Source organism: Porites lutea, chromosome 9, assembly GCF_958299795.1.
Source record: "Porites lutea chromosome 9, jaPorLute2.1, whole genome shotgun sequence".
Lineage (NCBI taxonomy): Eukaryota > Metazoa > Cnidaria > Anthozoa > Scleractinia > Poritidae > Porites > Porites lutea.
In genome coordinates this window covers 3,988,973-4,013,956 of record NC_133209.1, presented here as the reverse complement: position 1 = coordinate 4,013,956, position 24,984 = coordinate 3,988,973, and the positions used below count along the sequence as shown (strand labels likewise).

Sequence of the window (24,984 nt, the reverse complement as noted above, 5' to 3'; positions counted from 1 at the left end):
ATAGTTGCACGATGACGTCACTTCATTAGGACTACTAGAGTTCCAGGGGGTAGCTGTGTGCCGCCCATGGTCTTTAACCCTGACCCTGAGACATAAGAAAACTATCATGATACTCTATTTAAAGCCCAAACCTGAAAAATGAGACTCCAATTCAAGGGGAAAAGAAAAACTAAACTTTAATGGAAACACTCAAATTCTCATCCATCGCGCGCTTCCTGATATGATTGCTGCAGTTTCTCGTGTAGCTAGGCTTTAACGCACTTGCATTTTTGCTCATAAAAATATATAAGGGGCACATCATATAACAACGGTACTATATGAGGATCACGCAACGCCAACAAGGACGAAATCTATACCCTATTGCGACACATACCTATCTAGCCCATATATGGGAGTACCTCCCTGGCCCGCCCCACCTCGATCGGGACCACAGTCCTTCATATTTGTTGCCTTCTTGCGCAAATAGGCCACGTCAGAATCACCCGGGGCCTTTGTATCAAAACGAGGTTAAGTGCTCAGCCTTTGATATGGAAATGATTTTTCATTCTCGTGATTTTTCATTCATGAAATCAATCTCATGATTTTTCGTCATTATTAAAATGCATGGTCTATTCATGCGGTTTCCTTTTTCCCAAAACATGCAACAATCCACATAGACTAATTTCGATAACTAAAAATTTATACTGGGCTCCAAAGGGTGAGGGAATAAAGGAAAAAATCTATTGCCTCAAAGATGATTTTTTTTCTTCCCCCGAGCCTCGAAACCAGGTACGACTTATCGAAATCTTTTTAACAACTTTGACCTGTTCCATAAAAAGGCACATTGAAACTTAGCTGCAAAGGCGTAAGCTGTTTATTTTATTATCAAAAAATTTCACATACAGTCGAAGCTCTTGTAAACGACCACCTCGGAACCCGAGGGGAACACAAGGGGACACAAAGGACACAAGGGACAAAGGGGACACGGGACACAAGGGACACAAGGAGAAACAGAGGACACGAGGGACACAATGGACACAAGGGGACAGAGAGGACACAAGGGAAACAGGGGACACCGGGGACACAAGAGGACACAGGGAACATCGGGGGACACAAGGGACACAGGGAACACTAGGGGACACAAGAAAATTTGCTGAGACCACGTGGAACTTTCCGGGAAAGCTGCTATGAATTTCGACGAAACCGCGGCCGCCCCAAAACTATTATCTCTTTTATTTGAATAGATCATCTTGTTGGAAAGTCGTCTTTTTATAAAAGAAAGTTAGAGCACAGCCTTGACTTTGTCCTCCTCCACGCAGTAAGTTTTGCTGGCGCAGTAACTTTTTTCTGCTTGTGCCATCCAGCCTGACTTCATCCTCGGAGACCCAGGGGCAGTCAGTCGGGCCGGGAGAAAAGGCGCGACGAAAGTTTTCAAGCACAGGCGGAAGAGCCCCTGGGTACCGACTCTCAGCGGACCATTTCCAAACGGTCAAGTGAATGCTGGCTCCTGATTGGGCACAAAAAATGCTTTGTATTATTGTGCCCAATCGGCGAACATGTTTCTCGTGAGTTCTTTTCGTGAGTTCGTACACGATGGGTATTATGTCGCCACTGTTGCCCGGTTCGTTCACCAAGCTTGTGCGTACAAGGGAAACTTCCATTTTCTACTTTCCTAACCAGAAACGAAGGACCTACCGATGAGTCGAAAAACGTTTCGGATGCTATCAGCAGGAACAATTCATTTTGCACTGAGAAAATTCTGTTTCTGACGGATCACAATGTATCGTAAATAATCAGATAATAGGAAGTTTAAGATGCGGCGGCGACGAGATAATAAAAAAGTAATAGCTTGACAAGGCAAAACAACAACTTTGCACGTGCATCACGCATTTTGCAGATTTCTTTGCCGTCACTGCACGACTACCACGTGAAGATGCCTAATTTCAGGTTTTGTGAAGGAGGTAAACAAACAATGACAAAATTTTCTTTCTCTTTATGAACTTGGATATGGTTGATAGAAAATCAGCTCCAGAAGAGTTCGCTTGCATTTGACAAAGTAAGCGAGTTGGGAGAATCACGATAGAGACTTGAAAAATGTGAATTCACTTTTCATGCGACGTTTTCGTGGCTGTCAGCTGTCGTGGAATCTTAAACTCCTTAAGATTTACGAAGGCATGATCGATGCAAGTATGAATACCTGTTGTAAGCTCAAGCTTGTATTTTTGGAAAAGCGTCTTTAGTTTTCGGGTAGACAGTGGTAGTCTTTACACTAGAGCCTAAATAAGCTAAGAAATATTTCAAGACAAGTAAGTTTTAATTACTTCAAGTAAAATAAAGCTTCACACACAACCGATTCTTTTTTACTTCAGGTTATTTTCCCACGCAACAAAATTAAGATTGATTGACATGTCTCGCCTTTCTCAAAGCTCAAGAAACCGCAAAACCGCAAGTCAGCTAAGTAGGTCATAAGGATGGTTTTCAAGTCGCTTGAAACTTTCTTGAACCGTTTCAACTTTCCGACTTTAATAAGATGCAAAGCAAAGTTACTTGAGATTTTACTTAGGCCTTCACCCACGAATTTTTGGTTAAGTAAAACTTAGCGGCTCTTAAGTCTTACTTAACAGCCTAGTGTAAAGACAACCAACCAGTATTTTGAAATAAAGTGTTTGTATCAAACTGAAAGTTTCCTGACTGCGTGCATTTGTTTGGTGCATGAGCCAGACAAGCCGTGATCGAGTCAATAGCTATCGCGTCGTGTACGAACTCACGAAAAGAACTCAGGAGATGCTGTTCCCCGATTGGGCACAATAATACAAAGCATTTTTTGTGCCCAATCAGGAGCCAGCATTCACTTGACCGTTTGGAAATGGTCCGGTGAGAGTCGGTACCCAGGGGCTCTTCCGCCTGTGCTTGAAAACTGACTGACTGCCCCTGGGTCTCCGAGGATGGCCTGACTTGCACGTGATTCGAAGTTGCAGCCAATAAAAATCACACAATTTTTCGGGACGGGCACGGAATACGGGAAAGTTAAAAAAGCAAGGCAATCCTTGACTCCCAAGAAAAATACGAAAGGAATGCGCTACCGAATTTATGACGCTGGCTGACTACGTCATCCCGCGTAACAAGAAGGCATGTAGTTTGCCCAATGTCCTAAACAGTTCTAAATCAGGTCGAGGTTGTTGCTTGGGTTTTTAGCTTCTGTAAGTGAAAATCGACATCTTTCTAAACAGGAGACTAATTCGCCACTGCATTAAGAAATTTTGTAAACTAGACAATAAAAAATACCATATATTAATCTCGTAAAATTTAAAATCTGACCGCAATTCATAAAATCATCAAATGAATATCATATACATCACTCTACGAATGATGATGCATATGATGATGTATGGATGCTAAAATGTCATTAATTTACATCCCGACTTGCCTTGTCCCTAGGCCTCACTATTCCGCACGGCCAATGCGTTTCTGGTCACGTGGTCCGAGCTAAGAAGTTTCCCGTCCGTTTGCCTCGGATATGTCACCAAAGTGAATTGACCGAGAAGGCCTAGCAAAACGCCGTACAGGGATTAGGCAACATCCCGACGAAATCGTTCGGTTTGTGTCTCACTACTATCACGTTTAACCTACTTATCTGGACAGCCGTTCTGAGTTTATTTGTTTCCTTGTTTTTATTCTTTACGGTTTCTGACCTTACACTGAACGCGGCTAAATTTAGAGAATGTACCACTAAGTCTTTATAAATAAATTTTCCTGCTCTGTAACATGGCTCATGAATGCGCCAACTTTAACATCAGAATTGAAATTTACTTTTCAGGCAGGCAGCCACGTGATTCAACTAACCACTAGTGCACATAAGAGAGACAAAACATTTGCCGTTACATACAGAAACTCAGAAAGCTCTCTCTAAAAACGGACACGGTTGGGATCGGCACCAAATATCCCCCTGATTCATTCTCATCGGCCATGACACATTCGAGTTCAGTGCTGCCCCTGTGGGGAACTGTCCTATTCTTTCTACGACACACTTTTCTGTTGTACTGGGTTGTTCCATAATGTAGGAGTCTAGTTATGTTTCTAAACAGTACTTGGCTGTGTTTTTTTTCTGTGTTCCATTTTCCGCTGTACTCGCCGGGCACTAATGTGAACATACCCTTTTTTCAAGAACTCACAATAGTATTCCGTCGCACAAAAGTGGGCACCGGATCACTGTGTGCACACCGTTTTTGTTAGTTCTGGGGCAGCCCACTACTTCAGTTTGTACCAGTTGCTAAGCTCATGTCATGTCTCAAAATGGAGTCTGACAAGGCGAAATGGAGTAACTTTGAACACAGTCTCAGATCGGGTACTCAAACTGTGAACACAACACCATTTTGTACCGGTACCAAGGCACTGGTTCCCGGGTACCAAGTGTGGACAGGTTCTTTCAACAATCCTCAAGTCTCCAATTAGGCGAACGCTCTTGTTTGAAAAAAAACTTGAAGAGTGATTGGTGGAGCGCTGCTTCGAGGCAATTGTTCCTCGATGTTTTTTTTTTCTGTGATCAAGGTTTTCTGCTGCACCAGGCAGTTCCGTAACTTGTGACTCTGTGGTAAACAACCGACACAAATCGCAAAAGTACTTGAGGAGGATTTCATTTGGGACCTTTCGTCGTTCTGGAAATTTGCTGGCCATTACGAGACAGGAATGAAACCACGACTGAGCTCAAACTAGGAAATAATATGTATCGAGTTCACGGGTGATGGGCGTTTCAGAGACAAAGTCGATGCTGTAACAGCCGAGTTCGAACTGTCGACGAGTCTGAATGCCTCCAAGAATTCATTAAAATCGATGTGGCCGTCTTTATCCATATCAATGCTTCTCGCCAAGTCTTCGATTGAGTCCAAAGGGATGTTTGAATTTGTGTGCTCGTTTAACAGACGACAGCACTCCTCAAATTCTTCCATCGACACTAAACCTGTTGAATAGATCATAGATACATTTAACAATTAATGAATGAGGCTGAGTATCTTATACAGAATTATAGTCACCCTCCGAGATCTCCATAATTCTTCATATTATACGAAAGCCGAATTCAATAATTGTTTTTTTATTCATTCAGAATAATTCCTAGTTTAAAAACATAGCTAAAATAGCTTACCTCCATCGATGTTAAGTTCATCTTCGACAGTGGACGTTTAGGGTTGTTCAGCTCCGCAAATATTCTCCAAATAGCAGATGTCGCCCTTCGAGTTGTCTTCTTGCCATATTTTTAGCTATTTTTTCGCCTAGTTCTTACTCTTGAAACTAGTGAAATGTTCGCCATTTTTGTTTTCACAAGCAAAACAACTCAACCTCGTCCCCAGCTTTTCTCGGCTAACGGTGCATTAACCTGCAAGGAAGCTGCACCTTTGACGTCATCGGTTGATTAATCGCAAAATTCTTCCAAATTTGGTCATGACTAGCTGGTTATGGTGAATTATGCGTGTGCTTTTAGCCAATCAGAATGGGGGAAATATATTGAATCAACAATGAAAGGAATTAAAGGGACGGATCTAGTTCATTTTGTTCTGAACGCCAATATTACGCTTCCTCATTCACTAAAGAACAAAGAACTGTACACGTCATGTATCGTACCTGAGTTATCTTTATCCATCATTCGGAATATTGTTTCCAAGTTGGATCTATTCCTATAAAGTGTTTCAGTGATACTTGGGCCATTCTACAAAGAGAAAAGAAAACAGAACTTACATACATGTAACTAGACTGCTTGCAGTCCGCTTTTCTCTTCTGTGCATTGAGAGGCTTGACACAACTCCGTGGAAGGGTTGCATGAATCATGATTTGGCAACGGATGGGGAACGTCAGCTGAGGGCGGGAAAGAGCGCGGAAAGGACTAAACGCAACTTCCGGTGCCCAATTTATTGCTCTGCCATTGGTCACGCCAGTTGTTTGATTTGCGCGCCGTCGTCAACTGACGTTTCCGTTGCCTTGCTAAATCAGCCCCATAGTGGTAAAACCAAGTGGTTTAATGACAGGTGCAGATACGTTTGTAGCATTGTTAATTTTTACTACCTTGCAATGTCTGCAAGTACCACTACAATATACTGCACGACGCAGCTCTGAGCCGAGCGCGAAAATGGGTGAGGCGATAGGGAACGTATCTCGCTTTTTAAAAAGCGCCCAAGGGGTTTAATCGAAAAAATACCGTAATTGAAGCAAACTCTTCCTTGCCTTTTGTAGTCCTGTTTCAATAACATACTGATCTAGACACGAGAGATAATCCACTCTGCCGTCTGGGAGAACATGAGCAAGTTGATGTCTTAACATGTTCCATGGTACGTCTAACTTCAACACGCTCTCTACTGCACTGCTCCACTGACCACTAGTAATGTAGCCTATAACAACAAGAATTATTAATCCACTCTTTCACTGAGGAGTCGAATAAGATGACAAGCGACGTAGTTCAGTTATCTTTTTGGTCTGTGTAAGAAATCTTATGATGAGACCATTCAAGTAAAGCCTCTTGAGCACTACTTTGACATGGTACTACAGTATTTGCTTTGTACGTCCTCAAATTTCTGAGTTGATAGAGGAAACCCTATGGTGCGACCATTCAAATAAACTTCTTCAACACTTCTTTCACATGGTACTATTTGTTTTGTATGTAGTCCTAACTATAAAGTTTGTGGATGAAATCCTATGGTGTGACCCAGGGTTGTCACTAAGATTTCAAGTTGCCGGGTAAATACAACAAGTAGGCGGGGAATCAAACGGCTAGGCATTTCTTGTGGTACTATTTTTCTTCTATTTTCCAATAAAAGTAGCTGGGGGCCACTCTCTTAGTAGCTGGGGAAAATCCCCGGCCCCCGGCTCTTAATGACAACCCTACTGTGACCATTCAAATGAAACTTTTTCGGCGGTACTTTCACGAGATACTATTTGTTTTGTACGTAGTTCTAACTTTTGAGTCTGTGTAAGAAATCAATCCTATGGTGCAACCTTTGACATGAAAACTCTTTAGCAGTACTTTCACATGGTACAAAATAAAAGTTGCGAGTTTTGAAGAATTTTGGTGCTTGGTGAAAAAACTTGACATAAAGCAAATAAGAGTCATCCAAAAGTCTACTAAAAACGATGAAAGCACGGGTGACGCCCAAAGCAATACAGTGAATTCGTACCTGTGTTTTCTTTGTCTCTTTCGAGAAATGCTGCCATTAAAGCTGTTTTGTTCGCATATAATCTTTCTTTTAGCTCTCGTATAGCCGACTCTTCCACAATACCAACCCTAAAGAGAAAAAAAGACTATGAAAACCTGATTATCAAGATGTCACACTCATGTAACATGGTTCTATGAATTTTATCTCAAATTGAATGTAATACTGTAATCTGATGTAAGAAGTGGTGGTGTAAATAAATAAATAAATGAATAATAACATTAATAAATAATGGTCGTGAAAGAGAATCGGGCTAAGACTTTCTTTCTTTCTCGAAATGGGGGTGAGGGTCAGGGACAGGGGGGGGAGCTTTTAAGACAAAGGAGGTTAAAAGAGTAATGGTTTACCCTTTTTTCTTTTGATTTGGTTTCTTCCATCCCTTATCACGATAAAAATAATTACTTTCTGTTGTAGTCAACCTGAACTTCGAACAAACCTTTGTTTAAGTGTAAGATGCTTCTTTGTCTTGGATACTTGGTATTGGACGAAGTAAGGCTTCATATCTGGACCAATTTTCATGTATGCCCCTCTGTTGCTTCCCTGCTCATAGTAATTTGAGGCTGAAAATATTGTTATAACCTATTTGGAAAAATAAACATGAATTCTTTAAAAACAGAATTGAAGAATAAAGGGAAAGCAAAAAAGCTCTTTAGACAGCGACAGTTTATTGCATCCATTCATTCACTCAGTTCACTTAGTTTGACAAAGGAAGGAAAATATAAATGAATAAAAAAATGATAAACTGGCAACGAAGCCCAGAAGAAATCAAGAGGCTAATAAGGCTTGGGCTCCCTATGTAGTCATAGAACTAATACGCGTCGGAGAGAACAGAAATCTGGCTCACTTTTATAACAGTCACATATCTCTCAGATCTCTTTGCTCCTAACATTAATTATTATAATGAAACCTCTTCAGCAGTACTTTCACAAGGTACTATTTGTTTTGTCTGTATAGTTCTAACTTTTGAACCTTTAGAGGAAATCTTATGGTGTGACCATTCAAATGAAACCTATTTACCAATACTTAACAATAATAATTATTATATTCCTTGAACCCGAATGGGCTCTGAGTCAATTCGGCCTCATGGGCTATTGACTCAGAGGCCATAAGGGTGAGAGGAATAATTGTTTTGGTCAAAAATATCAAGACAAAACAACTTAAGCTAGTAAAATGCGATTCAGCCACCATTGTTTTGGTTTTCAAAGCCAGTGCTTTTCGCTAGTAGTGAGCTATAACATAGCCTAGTAGTAGCTCAACCAATCAGAACACAGCATTGATAATAGACCACTTGTCGGATTTTACTAATTTCACATAGCACTATTAGTTTTGCTTATAGTTCAAACTTTTAAGTCTGTGGATAAAATCCTATGGTGTGACCATTCAAATTAAACCTCTTCCACAGCACTTTTACATAGCACTATTTTTCTCTATAATTTTCATTAAATGAAACTAGGTGTTTTTTCTGAATTTTTACTTGAGGTTCTCTTGATGTCCCTTACCTTTTTTCCATGCATGTACTCATATCCTTCATATTTACACTCATGTGAGCGAACTAACAACTCCAGATCATGTTTCCTTAAGATGCGCTCAGTGATATCAGGTCCAAAGTAACAGCCACCTCCTCTGAAGGTATTGGGTCTGCAGCCTGGTAATGGCTTTGGGTCACTCCAGAGAAGATCCAGTATCTGCACAAATGATAATATAATTATTATAATTAATATAATGTTACGATTATTATAATTAATTATTAATATTAACTATTGGTATTTTAATTCTTATTTTTATTATGCAAACAGCGATGAAATATCAGGTAAAGTTGCATGCAAAGACATGATATCTTCACATGTGCAAATAACAAGTTATTTTTCTTGTGAAAAGATCACTGTTGCTATGGTTATGTAATAAATTGCTTCTTTTGCAGCAAAATGATTTGGTATTCCATTGGTGTGTATATAATAGATAGAACATAACATGGTTGCTTGGAGATACAAAATTTCTTTTCTCGTGTTGAAAAGTATTTTACTTGTTTGCTGCACTCACTCATGAAATGTTTATCAACAAGAGATCGGGGAGAAAGTTCATATCTTCAAGTGACCATGTCACTTCCTCTATTCATAAATATTCATCGAAATACATGCATCAAGATTATGTCAGGTGAATTCTTTTAGTAACAAAGTCGCTATAAATGTAGCTCGGATACAACTCAACTCTTCAGTCGAGATAACTCAAATATCTTTTTTCTAAGGAAAATAGTATATTTGTTTGTTTTTCATGCATATTTGTCGGGTTATTGTAGTAATTAAGTACACTCTAAGTTAGTGCTGAAATACATTTCAATGTTCCTGGACACATTGAATTCTACCTTAGTCAATTTTGACTTTCACAACATGGTGGTCTCTGAAATTCAATGTCTAACAAGGTATAAACATTTTTGTACCCAACAACACTCTGACATTTTATGGCAACAACAACAACAACAAAAAACAGAATAAACAAAATGGATCGAAACCTGCCTTATTTCAACTTCCAAAAGGTGACCCTTTTGATTTCAACTTTAATACAGTATTGTGGCAGTGAATATAATAATAATAATAATAATAATAATAATAATAATAATAATACTAATAATAATAATGATGATAATAATAATAATAATAATAATAATAATAATAACAACAATAATAATAATGCAAAACCTGTCTCCATTCCATGAGGTCGACTTTATCTGGGTTAGGCTTGACCATATTTGGCGGCTTCAAAACTGATACATACTAGTTAACACAAAATAAGAAAGAAATAGTGAGGCTGGAATTAACTATAAGAAAATAAGAATAAAGAAAATTTCCTGGATTCTATCAGGGATGGCCAAGAGGGGAGTACTCTAGGAGTGTTTAGTTTGGGTTCTGGTTGCTGGGCCCTGAAAAAGTCAAAATTCTTACTTTATGGCGATCAATCTTGTCGATAAAAGACAAATCTGTTATATTTGAGATTCCACCATGAGTGACAAGAATTTTTTTATTGACAACTGTAGCCAAGGGAAGCCAGCCAAAGATGTCTTCAAACAACTTCATGACTTTTGATGAATGGTCCTGCAACATAACAGATTAATCAAACAAAGTGACGCAGAGAACCTGTACCTTCCCTTCACCAGGAGGGAGCGTGCCTGAGTGGTCTGCCTGTCAAACTTGCAATCGAGCAACCCCAGATTCAAGTCCTGCCCTCAATTAACTGAACACTAGAGCAGCATTCATACCAAAAATTGCAACCATTTTTCAAGGCCTTTTCAAGGACCACATTAGGTTTTCAAGGGCCACCTACTGGGAATATAATTATGCACCGATTGTACAAAAATGCACCTTCCCAGTCTATTCTTAATAAGACTTTAAGGCTTGAACTGTTTGCTTCACCAACTTCTCTACATTTTTAATTCACTTGTCTTAAACTGATAGTCAATTATTGCATAAAACATAGAGCACTTTATGTAAATAACCTTTAAATTCTCCAAGCTATGATTTATATTCTTTCAACAAAAAGCATCAGAAAATTCTTTCCAGGCCACTACATTCAAAGTTCAAAAATTCAAGGACTTTTCAAGGAAAAATGGAATTCAAGGACTTTTCAAGGACTTAATTCTCCTAAAATTCAAGGACTTTTCAAGACTGTTCGAACCCTGTAGAGGGTTCTTTTATGGTCATCTTGAATTCAAATCCTTGGCCATGCTTGTAAAAAGCCCACTGATTACCTCTTGCCGGTTAGGGTTCTTTACCCTGTTCTACAGTCCATTTGCTTGGGTTTTCCAGTCCCTTTTTTCATTATTTGAGTGAAAAGCTCCGCTATAAACAGAATCTTTACCTACATGTTTTGTGCAACAAAACTTTCTTTAAGGTGTAAGAATGTTTACCTTATATTTGCCAATCACTTCTTTCACAAATCCGTATCTATGAGATAAAAAGGAATAGATGATTTTAGAATTAATGCAGCATTACAGAACGGAATAAGGTGGTTGTCATTTTTCACTCTTGATAGTATTAAAGGGTTCTACAGGCGTACGTACCTGAGATTCATGATGTGGTCTTCATGGTTACCGCGATTGATGTAAACTCCCGTTGGATACAGCAGAAAGAATGCAAATAGAATTATGGCAATTTCTACTGAGTGAGGTCCACGATCCACAATGTCGCCATTAAAAATGTAAGGGTTTTCAGCTGATGGAAGTCCATTCTGAAAACAAAAGGAAACTAAACCAGTGATTATCTACTCAATTAAACAAACAAGAAATACAACTTCCTCAAAATAATGCAGAGGATGGAGTACACTGGGTAAAAATGGTGACCTTTACATTTGACTACAAACTTTCATACTGTAAATTTATGACCTAATAAATGCTCACTTACAAATAAATGCCTCTAATCTAATAAACGCCCCCCTCTAACGCTGTTAAAATTGTAATAGACACCCCTCTCTAATAAATACCTCGTGTCTCTTAGAAACCCCCTATGAGAATTACTCCAAAATACTAGCAATTAGGAATTTAAAGGAGCAAAATTATTCAATTCATTCAGTTTCTTGCTTGATTAACAAGGCTTTGCATATTTAATTGTTTTTTTTAATTTGTTCAATGTACGTCATGTTTCAAGTAAGGATAGACTAACAATCACAACACAATAACCATGAACAAGGACTCTGACATCGATGCTGGGATTTGAAAAAGCAATCTTGATCTCTAGAAGGCCTAGACTTATCAGTTGATGGATTGCATATTCCGCTACTTTAAATTCCCTTGATATTCTCGTCAAAAGCATATTAGTTTTGTTGAGCTTGTTACAGTTATGAGAATAAACGCATCTCCCTTTTAAATGTCTCCTATCTACATGTATTAAATCCCTCCGCTGGGACCCCTAGAGTTAAACAGACACCCTGGATGTTTTAGTGAATATGTCATTTATGGTATGGGATTGATCAACTAGGAGTGAGCTATTTTCCCAGAACTTTCACTTTTTCAGATCAACACTAGATCAACACTAGTCTCCTTCGCAGCCGTTATTAGGGTCGTCACTCATCACGCAACGCTCCTCCCCACTAGTGGGAAGGAGCGTTGCGTGACGAGTGACGACCCTAATAACGGCTGCGAAGGAGACTAGATCAACACATGAGAAGAACAAAAGGACAAAACACTGAAGCTGAAGTATACACCAAGGTATTGAACAGTATCCATCTTGAACTCATACTCGTACTTGTGCTAAAAATATCGCTAGAAAATTGACTTTATTCTTTTATAACCACCCAGTACACTTTCACAAACTTAACAACAGACTTATTGCATTAAAAGGTATTAAAAAAATATTTGTATCGAAATTAAAAAATGTTCAGCATTCTGAGATTTAAGAGGAGGGGAAGTACAATTTTTTTATGATGTACACTGTACAAAGAAGTTACTGCAAAATTTGGATCACTCAAAATACTGTCAGGCTGAGATTCACTTGCCTTGTGAAAAATCATGAAAAGGTCATCCAGTTTTCCATGGAGGTCACCTGCAAAAATGTGTTGATTAATTCTAGAGACTATAAGTCTGACATGTGAAATTCACACTACCATTACAGTCAAAACAGGTCAAGCGTACCCCCCAAGATTCTATTAATGAATTGATTATTTGAAAAATGAATCCGTTAGTGGTTCCCGTAACTGGTGAAAATCGGAATTACTGCAAGCGTAATGAGCAGTGAATAATTTACGAGAACTTGTCTGTATGTCAGATTGAAAATCTTTGAATGAATTAAAATTCTTTGAAAACATTTACATCAAATTCAGGGAAACTGAGCTGGTAGAAATTTTGTAAATGAATCGCATGTCAATTCACGGCTCATTACGCATGCAAGAATGTAGAGATGAATCTGAAATCTATACCTGCCAACGGACTCAACTTTCGAATAATAAATTCATTAATGGAATTTTGGGGGGTAGGCTTGACCTGGCTTGACTGTAAATTTGAAATACATAACAATATCAGTTTTTTCTTTTTCTTGTAACTTACCACAGATTGTGATTTGTTTTGTGATCCTAGTGGTAGCTTTGGAGATATTTGGTAAAGCCATGAGCTTCTCTCTTGTTTCTCGAAGAATGAGAAGGGTGTACTTTAAATGTAGGGTCTGTTGAATTCAAAGCAGAGATAGGATTTAAGTGACTATCACATGTGATATCATAGTGCTGCAGAGTATTGGTTAGGGAGTATGAAAATTCCTCCTCCCTATCCAAAAATAATTTATTACTACAAAGCTTTAGTGACAACATCAAGGATGTCTTCAGAAAGGCAATTAAGGTTTAGTGTAAACAAAAAAACAGCTCAGCCATGTTGCAGAGAGGACTTAATGAACAAAGATTAGTTCTCTCTGAAGGAAAGAGGGGATTAATCAAAATTGACCTTGACCAGATCTCGCCTTTGGCTTCATCAAAAACAGATCTGAGTAAGACATTATCTCCAGCTTGGAGTGTGTTTAGTTTCTTTTCTGTGTGGCCCTTGAATGGAGAAACCCTTGGTCTAGGGAAGAGAGCAATGATCAACAAACCTGATTCACACAAGAAAGCATCAATTTGGATTATGCACAAATTCTTCACCCTCAAGTGCCATATGAAATGTCTTACAATGTAAGTACAGTGTGTGGAAAATTTATGCAAGTTGACAGATGGAGTTTAAGACTTAATACTAACCTTGTTTGCCTTGTAGTGTTCAATGATGTTCCGTACAGTAAGGAGTGTAAGCGGCAGTGATACATGTGGGCCTTGGTAAGATGTTTCATCTACAGTTATCTTGGAGGGATCAGTGAGTTGTACCAGTTTTTCAGACTTTTTGGAAGTTACCGATGATGCACTGGCTGGGAAAGATAAAAAGAGAGATGGTCACCTTTGTGGACATTGTGATCCAGTTAATTATATAACAATAGCTCAGTTACATGTAAAGGACAGCTGGCCTGTTGAAAGTACAGATACTGTGGTTTATAACCCTTTTTTCACATCACCAATCAACCAAGGCAGGGCTCGACGTTGCGACCCCTGGGGTCGCCAATGCGACTTGATTTTATTTAGTGGCGACTAACTTTTCACGCCTGGTCGCCAGGCTGGCCCTCATGATATATTTGTGACCTTCTTTAGGAAAACGTACACTAACGATATTCCGGTAAACGGTTAGACCGTTAGCTTTCCGTTAGTCATCCGTTAGACAGATTAATGAAAATCGTTGGAGGCGTTTGGCAATTCAGTCTTTAGGCTAGCAACTCATCCGTATCCGTTAGATCGTCCGTCGATCTTCTACTGAAATACACTGTTGAAAAAGTTCCAACAGGCAATGGAGACTGTCTTTTAGTGGGTCTGTAACACCATCGCTTTAGAAAAATTATTCTGTAAGAGATTGTAACCGATGTTTTAAGGCTTCCTTTCGCACGATTTTTGCACGTTTTAATGTCCGTTCGCATCGTACAGCATCGGTCGAAGACCTCACATACCTGCGGGCGGCGCCCAAAATCTCTTAAGGTAAATACTGAAGCGTAAATTTCCTCAAACAGTTATTCAAGCTTCAGGAAATGAAATACACTTGCAGTTAAACAAATTTTTTGTATTAGAAAAAATCTCATTTGGGCTATGAAAGAACAAATCTGCAAACATTCGCTTTGCGTTCCATATTTGCATTGATGTTCAGAAATGAACATCGGTGAAACATGATCTATCTCGTTGCCTAGCACGTGATCGAAAGTCTCCTCCACAAAGAATAAACAGATCGTCAATATTTTTGGGCAAAAGTTGATTTGGCGAGAAGTCTGTTCAAGAAGTCTGACTTCAACGATACTTTATTAGAAGTCAATAAAATGCAGCAAAGCTCTCACTTGGGCTGTCACGCAACGCTTTGTCGCGAAGGGCTCAAATGTCAACATAAATTTGCATAAAAAAGTAGTTTACAAGAAGCCCGCGATAGACGTTTGTTCTCTCAAGTTTTTATCAGGCTAATCTGCAATCGAGTTCGCAATCTAGATACATGTTCGACGTAAAAGAATTATTGTTAATCGATGCGCTAAAATTTTTTCCCGGACAAACAAGGGACCTGTTGAGAACTGCGATCGATTTGCCCGATTAATTTTGACAGAAGTCTTAAAAAAGACTTCCGTCGAATCGAATTCATCACTGGTGATTTTCTCTTACAAGTAAAGTTAAAGTCAAACGTTAGACGGACCAACCGTTAGCTGCTAAGAATCAACCGTTAGATCGTAAGAGCAAGCCGTTAGAACAAATCGTTAGAGCGTTGGGACAAGCCGTTAGCTATCCGTTAGTTTAACGGTAACGGAATACATAAATGCGTAAAAATGAATTTTATAACAAGTGCCATTGTAGGGGTTATGTAGCCTGTTTTGTAGAAGGTAACTTATTGACGATTTTGTTGAGGTTAAAAAGACCTTAAGTATATTGTATGCTATTTTTTCTTGAAGATAATTTTTGGCGACTAGAATACTTGTCCTGGCGACCAAAAATGAAAACTTAGAGGCCAGCTGGCCCCAAGATTTTTTTCTGAAAGTCGAGCCCTGCAAGGTCTTAAAGGCAGTGACAAAGGTTTTAAGCAGTGACATCCAACCATTGGCCAGGTTGTCCCCTTCATACATGTGCCTTCCATATTTTAATGGTGATAAGTCACCTTACATTGGACAGGTTGAAAACGAGCAGGGGATTCAGACCCCAAAGATGCAGTCCACCTTTCCTGCATTGTGAGAGGTTGGGGCTGAGTGTACAAGCCTCCCTGAGGCATTGACCATGAGTCATACCATTATTATTACATATGCCTTGAATTTAAATTCTCTGCACTATTTTTATATTTATATTATTTTTATATATATTTTTTTATTTTACACTGTACAAAGTAACTCTGTCAACAGACAATGAACCTGTTGGTGTGCTTTGTTACACATTTTTCATTACAGCATAAACTTGATGAGCCATTTCCAAGTTTCCCCGGACCTCTGTTTCAAAATGAGGGTAGGTGCTCAACCTTTGACAAAAAATCAGGATAGACTATATGATTTTTGTATTTTGATTAATAAATAGATAGCCTTTCCACTACTAGGGTCACCTACATATAAAAATACTATATTTAAGCACAAAATGAGGAAAGTTAGCCACATACTTGCAGAACCATTTCGCATGTTTCCTACAGCTTTTTTCTCTCCTGTAACAAAAGAAGTTAATATATAATATAGTAACTGTTAGAATACAGCAAATATAAAAAAGTTACAGAAAAGGATCAATAATGATGGCAATAGTTTGAATATTTTCTATATTATTAGCTTACCATCACCAACATGGGTAAGCACATCATTGAAGAAGTTAAAAAGCTGCAAAACAAAAAAATAAAAAGAGATAATTTTGTTTGGCTTAAGTTGATTGAGAAAATATTGTTTTCCAAGTTTTTCTAGGAAGCAGCTATTAACAGTTATATTAGAGAACTCAAGACTCATGCCGGTAATACTGAAAGAATCAATTTAGAAATAAATTTTAAAACTCTTTCTTTTTCTATATATATTTCCATGCACGAATCATGTTAGGACAGAATCCATTAAGATGAGCAATCTTAATTTTCAGTGGACAAAAACCTTGTACTAGAATAATTTCAAGCATATTGCATTCCCTTTTTTAGACTTTTTGAGGGCAGTAAATGTAATAACTTACATGAAATAACTCCTAATTTCACTCAACATCATTATTACACTAAATACTCAGGGCAGGTTTTCATATAATCACTAATCAGATGTGATTGCTGAATGCTGATGTTGGGATATAGTTTTTTTGGATTAAGAGTGTTTATGCATGAGTAGGTTCAGCATGATCGTCCGGGTGAATGTACATGTAGTCGTGAATAGGACTGTTGTTGACGGTGACTGACGTTTTGACAACCTCAGTGCAGTAGTCATCTCCAGAGTCAAAGTGACAACTAGTTGTATCATATCAGTTGATGTTGACGTCAGTCAATGTCAACAACAGTCCCATTCAGAACTATACGTTCACCTGGACGATGCTCAACCTACTTATACAATGATTCCTGGGTTCAAACCTTCCCAGTGTATATGCAGATGCAGTTTATAATATACCAGTACATTCTTGTTAATTCCTCATGGTTTTATGAAATAATGTTTTCAGGGTATATTGAAATAAAAGAGGCAACTTTAAAATTTATATTATATTTCGTCATAGAAAACCTGCATGAAAATCCTATACTTTTATTGGTAAAATAATAATTACGTTGACATTAATATAAATATAAAACCAAGCACCTGTCAAGCTAGACATGGCAGCGACTTCATAAATAACTAATAACACAGGAAATTAGAGCATTTTGGGAGACTGATAGAAATGTATGAATGGCTGGTCTATAGCCTTCAATCTGTTTTCGTCTTTATAATCACCAACCTTAATTTTTAACTTATTTTGAGTTATTTAGGAAACATTAAATCTGCCAAAAATTTGTGAATTTTACCAAACGTATTGCAGTATTATGGTAATTTGTACCCCCCATATGGTCAAAACAGACAACAATAATTATTTAAAACTATAAACAGACAAGTTATAAGACTTGAGCTTATTAATAGAAAACTCGCTACCATAGTTTAAAAACAAAATAATAAATTGAGTTGGTTAACAGAAAATATTAATATATTTGAGTTTTTTAAGTGTTTAGTTTATATAAACTAGCCCAAATGGGATTTCGATATAAGCACGAAATAAAGTTTACTAACTATGTTTTATTAACATGTATAGAAAGCTGGAACCTGAAAGCTGTTAATCGAATTTTACACTTTCGCATGACAGGGTTTTAATATTATTGAAGCCAGCGAATTTGCACCTCAAAACAGAAAGACTACGGATTAAATTGGTGGATTTGACGAGATTCGACGCCGAAGCCATGAATTAGAAATTAAAAAATTTAAAGCGGGAAATGTCGATTTCATTCAAAAACAATACAGATTTTAGAGTGTTATACTCACGATGAAGGAAAACAATATTTTCTCGAAGTGGAAAGTAATTATTGGAGTAGAACAAAGATGACAATATAATTTAAAAGATAAGTGTCACCTTCAATTGATCCTGTTCCCCAGCGTATTCAACGCTTTGAAAGATTTTCCAAGTGCATCTCCGTCGAGCTTCAAGACGAGCTTGGTACCGTCTGAACCAGTTTTGTATTAAAATTGCTGACCGTATGGCTGTAAAACAAACGAGACTTACGTAGAAAAAAGCATGAATCGACAAGAGTATCTATGCAAATAAAACATGTGAATTAAGAAAACTTCCTTAATCCTCTTCAACTTGGGGTTTTCAAATATTGCTTGTAGATAATGCTGTTTTAATCTTTTACTGTATCAATTTTATGGACGATTCAAAACGAGTACGTAATAAAGGAAAACAAATGAGCGAATTCATGAAATTGAGTATTGAAATCGGGCCAAGTTAGCTCGTCAGCTGGCTTATATCACTCGAAATTTGTTTATAATTGCAACTGATAAGAACATATTCTCTGCAAACTTAACTCACCTTTTTCGGACTTTCCAAGAGCCGAACTTTGAGGGTTTTCCTCTCCGTCTTCGACTGATGCATTACAGCCCATGTTTTGGTTTCGTTCGTTTCAAATATCTTGGTTAATCTTCACTTAGTACTACGCGATTTCTTTCCAGTCCGTTGCTAAGATAGCCTCCATTATGACAGACAATGGAAGCGTGGAAAAGACTCATAAACATTGCTCTGACAGCGGTCATTGCTCGTTGCAAGGAAGTTACTCAAAATGGAGGCCCATGTTTGCTGCACACGCGTTTGGCGGGAATACGGAACGCGCGTAAACATTCCAAGCGAAGAACGCGAAACGGACACCTTAAATTATTAGAAATCAGCAAGCCAAGCGATCAATAAAACATCTCGACTTACAGATGTTCGGGCCGGCACTGAACGCACAGTCTGTAATAAACTTGCCTCTTAGATATTGAACAGTCTTTGCACGAACTGTCACTAAGCAAACTTTCAATTTTCGAACCAATGCCCGCGATTCGACAAAGACCGGGGGCCTGAAACTGAACTACCCGCTAAAATGCGAAATATGAGCGATGTCCACGTCAAAAAATCAGCCGAATTGTACGATTTTGCGTTCCGTACTCAATTTTCCTTGATCTTTATAAGCGATGTATGTACAAAACACTATCGGTAATTTTAATTTAAACCCCTCACATGGGGTACTTTGAAATTATCATTCATGTTGTTGCCAAGGAACGGTTTAAAAGCTGACTCACATAAAACCCTTTTAATGAAAAGTGACGGATTTTAATAATTGTGACATGAGGGAAAGGAAAATTATATAAAAAGGGAATTATCTCCATGAAATGCTCTTCAATGATATAAGTTAAAAGACTTAAGCATTTAGTTTTTTTTCCTGTTTACTAGTCCAGAGTGCGTTTCTTAGATACCAAAACAGTAAAAATTATGAATAAAAAGATAAAACAAACTTAGAGTTCTAGTTCGTTTACATACTAGACCAAAGTCGTCGACGAATGCAAATTCTATCTAAGCACTAAATACACAGATCTTAATGTAAAACCTTGGAGAAAAATGCCATCTGCAGAATACAATAGCAATTAAAATTTAAAAAGGTATGATTGTCTCACAGGATCCGCTCCGCCGGACGAAAGTTATTTCGATGAACCTCGTAATGGCTTGGGTTAATTTTCGTTCGCCAGTTCAATACAACTATAATTTTATTAACGCGAATGAATGTTTATTCGCTTTATTTATTTGTGACGAATAAACAAAGCTTTTTTAAATACCAAATGAAAATCTAATATCACACATCTCCTCGGTAGAATTTACAAGTACACACCGAAAAGTTGGCAAAAATTAAACTGAAACGCGGGCATCAGTTGTTTTATTATCAATATATATTAACAGCAAGGAGCGCGAATTAAAATAGACCATACCTATGTGACTGGGGAATGTGAAGTTTTTATTGTAGAACAAATTCAATTTTTCAGCCAAGATCTTTCGGTCATTTTAAACAGTGTTTAGAAAAGATTAACGTCAAATTTGATACAAAGGCGAATCGTCCACACAAACCCCACCCCAGTCCTTGGTACGAAGACATAACGGTGTTCAATTAAAGGTAATTACACTGCTAATCGCTCGCATGCATGCGGTCAACCCTCTTTTGAAAGAACAAGTAAATCGAGACTGCAAATAAGCAAACTATGACCATGTCAAATAAATCAGGCCTTTATGAGTCACAAATAAAACCCTCATCTTGTGCACCTCTAGGCTCATGCTCTTTCTAGGTCTACCACGTGCTTTATGGTCCTTTACCAATACTAACAACGTCAATAGCCAGAGGAAGGCACGCTGTCTAAGCGCAGGTTGATCCCACGACACACAGAACCAGAACTGCAGAACATGAGGCAATTTTTCAGGAGAGCGAAGGCAAGCGCGAAGCGAGCGAGGAGCGCCAGACACGCGCGGCGGGGGAAGTCAGTCTTCACTCGTCTGAAAAACGCGAAAGAAAATAAATAAATAAATAAAATAACGCCTGTCCTGCAGACCATTACTATATTCCCGTCATAAGTTCCACTTTAACCATTCTCTACTTGTCCCTGAAATTACTTCGTTCGTGATCTTGTCCTGTCATGATTTTCCGCCTGTTTCCCGCAGGAATTTGCCTTCGCGGGGTTGTTAACTCCCTGATATGTTGGTCCAGGAGGGGTCATAAGGACGATAGCATATGGGCACTAAGTGAAAACGACAGTGATAAGTTGCTTGTTAACTTCCAGAGGAATATACAAAGGAGCCTAGAGCTTCAAGTCCCTTTCATAACCAGCGGGCATATATTCAGTGGATACCACCACAGCCATAACAGGCCATACCTACAATTCTGGCCCATTTAACAATGTAAGGTTTATGCAAAGAAAATGACTGGATGGTTTTAAATTCTGGCCAAAGGATATCTTTTCCATAGCTACTCCGTGGCCTGCAAAGTGTAGACGTGCTTACATGAGCCTTTATCCTTTCTGTACACCCCAATCACAACATGAGTGAGACAAGTCCATAAAAAAGGATAACACGAGCGCACGCATTACGAGTGGAACCTCGTGAAGGGGGATTCTCCCGCTCTAGCACGTATATCCTCTGGCTCACTATTCCCCTGGGGAAATGAAGGACGGGGGGAGTGTTGCAGAGGGACATACTGTAGTCTGGCAAACGACGTCAAGGGCTCCTGACATTCAGCAGTGACAGCATTATGACAGGAAATTAACGCTTATGTTAGTATACAGCATTTAAACCAAAACGGGGAAAATATTGAAATCTGTACATTTCTAGAGTTCTTAACAGTTTAAGTGAAACTGGCGGGAATCAACCAAAATAATGTAGCTGTCACGAATGTCTGATATGACTAGGGATGCCTGGGATGACTAGGGATGACTAGGGATGACTGCGATGACTAGGGATAACTAGGGATGACTGGGATGACTAGGGATGACTAGGGATGACTGGGATGACTAGGGATGACTAGGGATGACTGGGATGACTAGGGATGCCTGGGATGACTAGGGATGCCTGGGATGACTAGGGATGACTAGGGATGACTGGGATGACTAGGGATGAATAGGGATGACTGGGATGACTAGGGATGACTAGGGATGACTGGGATAACTAGGGATGACAAGAGATGACTATGATGACTAGGGATGACTAGGGATGACTAGGGATGACTAAAATGACTAGAGACGGCTGGGGATGACTAAGAATGACAAGAGATGACCAGGGATCACTGGGATGACTAGGAATGACTAGGGATCACTAGGGATGACTAGGGATGACAAGGATGACTAGGGATGACTAGGGATGACTGGGATGAAAAGGGATGACTGTGATGACTAGTGATGACTAGGGATACCTAGGAATGACGAGGGATGACTAGGGATGACCAGGGAAGACTAGGGATGACTAGGGATGACTGGGATGAAAAGGGATGACTGTGATGACTAGTGATGACTAGGGATACCTAGGAATGACGAGGGATGACTAGGGATGACCAGGGAAGACTAGGGATGACTAGGGATGACTGGGATGAAAAGAGATGACTGTGATGACTAGTGATGACTAGGGATACCTAGGAATGACGAGGGATGACTAGGGATGACTAGGGAAGACTAGGGATGACTAGGGATGACTGGGATGACTAGGGATGGCTAGGGATGAATGGGATGACTAGGGATAACTAGGGATGACTAGGTATGACTGGGATACCAAGGGATGACTGGAATCACTAGTGATGACTAGGGATACCTAGGAATAACAGGAGATGACTAGGGATGACTAAGGATGACTGGGATGACTAGGGATGACTAGGGATGACTGGGATGACTAGGGATGGCTAGGGATGACTAGGATGACAAGGGATGACTAGGGATGACCGGGATCACTAGGGATGACTGGGATAACTACGGATAACTAGGGATGACTAGGGATGACTAGGGATGACTAGGATGACTAGGGATGACTAGGGGTGACTGCAATGACTAGGGATCGCTGCGGATGACGAAGGATGACAAGGAATGACCAGGGATAACTGGAATGACTAGAGATGACTAGAGTTAATAAGGGATGACTGGGATGACTAGGGATGACTAGGGATGACTGGGATAACCAGGGATGACAATGGATGACTGGGTTGAGAAGGGATGACCTGGATACCTAGGGATCACTGGGATGACTAGGAATGACTAGGGATGACTGGGATGACTAGGGTTGGCTAAGAATGACTAAGGATGACAAGGGATGACCAGGGATAACTCGGATGACTAGGGATGACCAGGTATGACTGGGATAACTAGGGATGACAAGGGATGACTGGGATGAACAGGGACGACTAGGGATGACTGGCATGTCTAGAGATGACTAGGAATAACTCGTATGACAAGGGATGCCTAGGGATGACTAAGGATGACAAGGGATGACCAGGGATAACTGGGATGACTAGGCATGACTGGGAATTACTGGGATGACTAGGGATGACTAGGGATGGCTGGGATGAATAGGGATGACTTAAGATGACTGGGATGACTAGGGATGACCAGGGATGACGGGGATGACAAACGATGACTAGGGATGACTGGGATGACTAAGGATGACTAGGGATGACTAGGGATAAGTAGGGATGACTAAGATGACTGGGGATGACTGGAATGTCTAGGGATAGCTAGGGATCACTAGGATGACTAGGGATGACTAGGGATGACTGGAATGACTAGGGATGACTAGGGATGACAAGGATAACTAGGGATGACTAGGGATGACTGGGATAAAAAGGGATGACTGGGATGACTAGTGAAGACTAGGGATGACTACGATGACTAGGGATAACTAGGGATTACTAGGGATGACTGGAATGACTAGCGAGGACTAGGGATGACTGGGATGACTAGGGAAGACTAGGGATGACTAGGGATGACTAGGGATGACTAGGATGACTAGGGATGACTAGGGATGACTGCAATGACTAGGGATCGCTGCAGATGACGAAGGATGACAAGGAATGACCAAGGATAACAGGACTGACTAGAGATGACTAGGATTAATAAGGGATGACTGGGATGACTAGGGATGACTAGGGATGACTGGGATAACCAGGGATGACTATGGATTACTGGGTTGAGAAGGGATGACCTGGATGCGTAGGGATCACTGGGATGACTAGGAATGACTAGGGATGACTGGGATGACTAGGGTTGGCTAAGAATGACTAAGGATGACAAGGGATGACCAGAGATAACTCGGATGACTAGGGATGACCAGGTATGACTGGGATAACTAGGGATGACTAGGGATGACTGGGATGAAGAGGGACGACTAGGGATGACTGGCATGTCTAGAGATGACTAGGAATAACTGGTATGACAAGGAATGCCTAGGGATGACTAAGGATGACAAGGGATGACCAGGGATAACTGGGATGACTAAGGATGACTAGGGATGACTAGGGATAAGTAGGGATGACTAAGATGACTAGGGATGACTAGGGATGACTGGAATGACTAGGGATGGCTAGGGATCACTAGGATGACTAGGGATGACTAGGGATGACTGGAATGACTAGGGATGACTAGGGATGACAAGGATAACTAGGGATGACTAGGGATGACTGGGATAAAAAGGGATGACTGGGATGACTAGTGAAGACTAGGGATGACTACGATGACTAGGGATAACTAGGGATTACTAGGGATGACTGGGATGACTCAGGGGCACCCAACGAGGATATAGTTCAAAACCACTTGACATAGCATTGTTGAACGTATTTTAGTATTCAAACGGTAGATATGGGCATATTTTTATCCCCTAAAAACTTTTCATCTGTTCGGATTTCCTAGCTGAAAGTCTAGTGATCCGAAAATTATAGGCATAAAAACTTACCTTGTCGAAAATTTCAGCCAGGAAAAGGCTCCCGAAAATTCTAGGTGGCCTTTTTTAGGGTCAAAATCCGTTAAAAATGGGTAATTATACCATTTTGTAGATGTCCGAAAATCCTAGGAGAGAAAGGCAAGCAAGAAATTTTACAACAAATGCTCCGAAAATTCTAGATCTCAAATCGTCTTACGAACAGATCTTTTCCCGAAAACTGCCGTCGGGTGCCCCTGATGACTAGCGAGGACTAGGGATGACTGGGATGACTAGGGATGACTAGGGATGACTATGGATGACTTGGATGACTAAGGATGACTAATGATGACTGGGATGACTAGGGATGACTAGG

At 39.6% G+C, this 24,984-nt stretch overlaps 1 protein-coding gene across 1 annotated transcript; it reads right to left on the bottom strand.

Moving 5' to 3' along the window:
• Positions 1–3,458: 3,458 nt before the first annotated feature.
• On the bottom strand, positions 3,459–19,210 carry LOC140947813 (serine/threonine-protein phosphatase with EF-hands pef-1-like). The gene is made up of 17 exons (XM_073397013.1): positions 18,735–19,210; positions 18,279–18,406; positions 16,501–16,543; positions 16,336–16,377; positions 13,881–14,044; positions 13,207–13,321; positions 12,660–12,706; positions 11,230–11,396; positions 11,077–11,113; positions 10,115–10,264; positions 9,872–9,946; positions 8,675–8,860; positions 7,612–7,754; positions 7,140–7,246; positions 6,193–6,356; positions 5,596–5,680; positions 3,459–4,936 (listed from the first exon to the last, which is right to left on the bottom strand). Exons 1-17 carry the CDS (start codon positions 18,805–18,807, stop codon positions 4,689–4,691), a joined length of 1,974 nt encoding a protein of 657 aa, XP_073253114.1. The 5' UTR covers positions 18,808–19,210; the 3' UTR covers positions 3,459–4,688.
• Between the last annotated feature and the right edge of the window lie 5,774 nt (positions 19,211–24,984).

Bases quoted from the DNA above. Each gene is read 5' to 3' on its own strand.
- LOC140947813 (XM_073397013.1), bottom strand. From the start codon at position 18,807: ATGGGCTGTAATGCATCAGTCGAAGACGGAGAGGAAAACCCTCAAAGT. The intron at 18,407-18,734 runs GTGAGTTAAGTT...TTTGTTTTACAG, and splicing joins TCTTGGAAAGTCCGAAAAAG to CCATACGGTCAGCAATTTTA. The intron at 14,045-16,335 runs GTATGTGGCTAA...TATCTTTCCCAG, and splicing joins CATGCGAAATGGTTCTGCAA to CCAGTGCATCATCGGTAACT.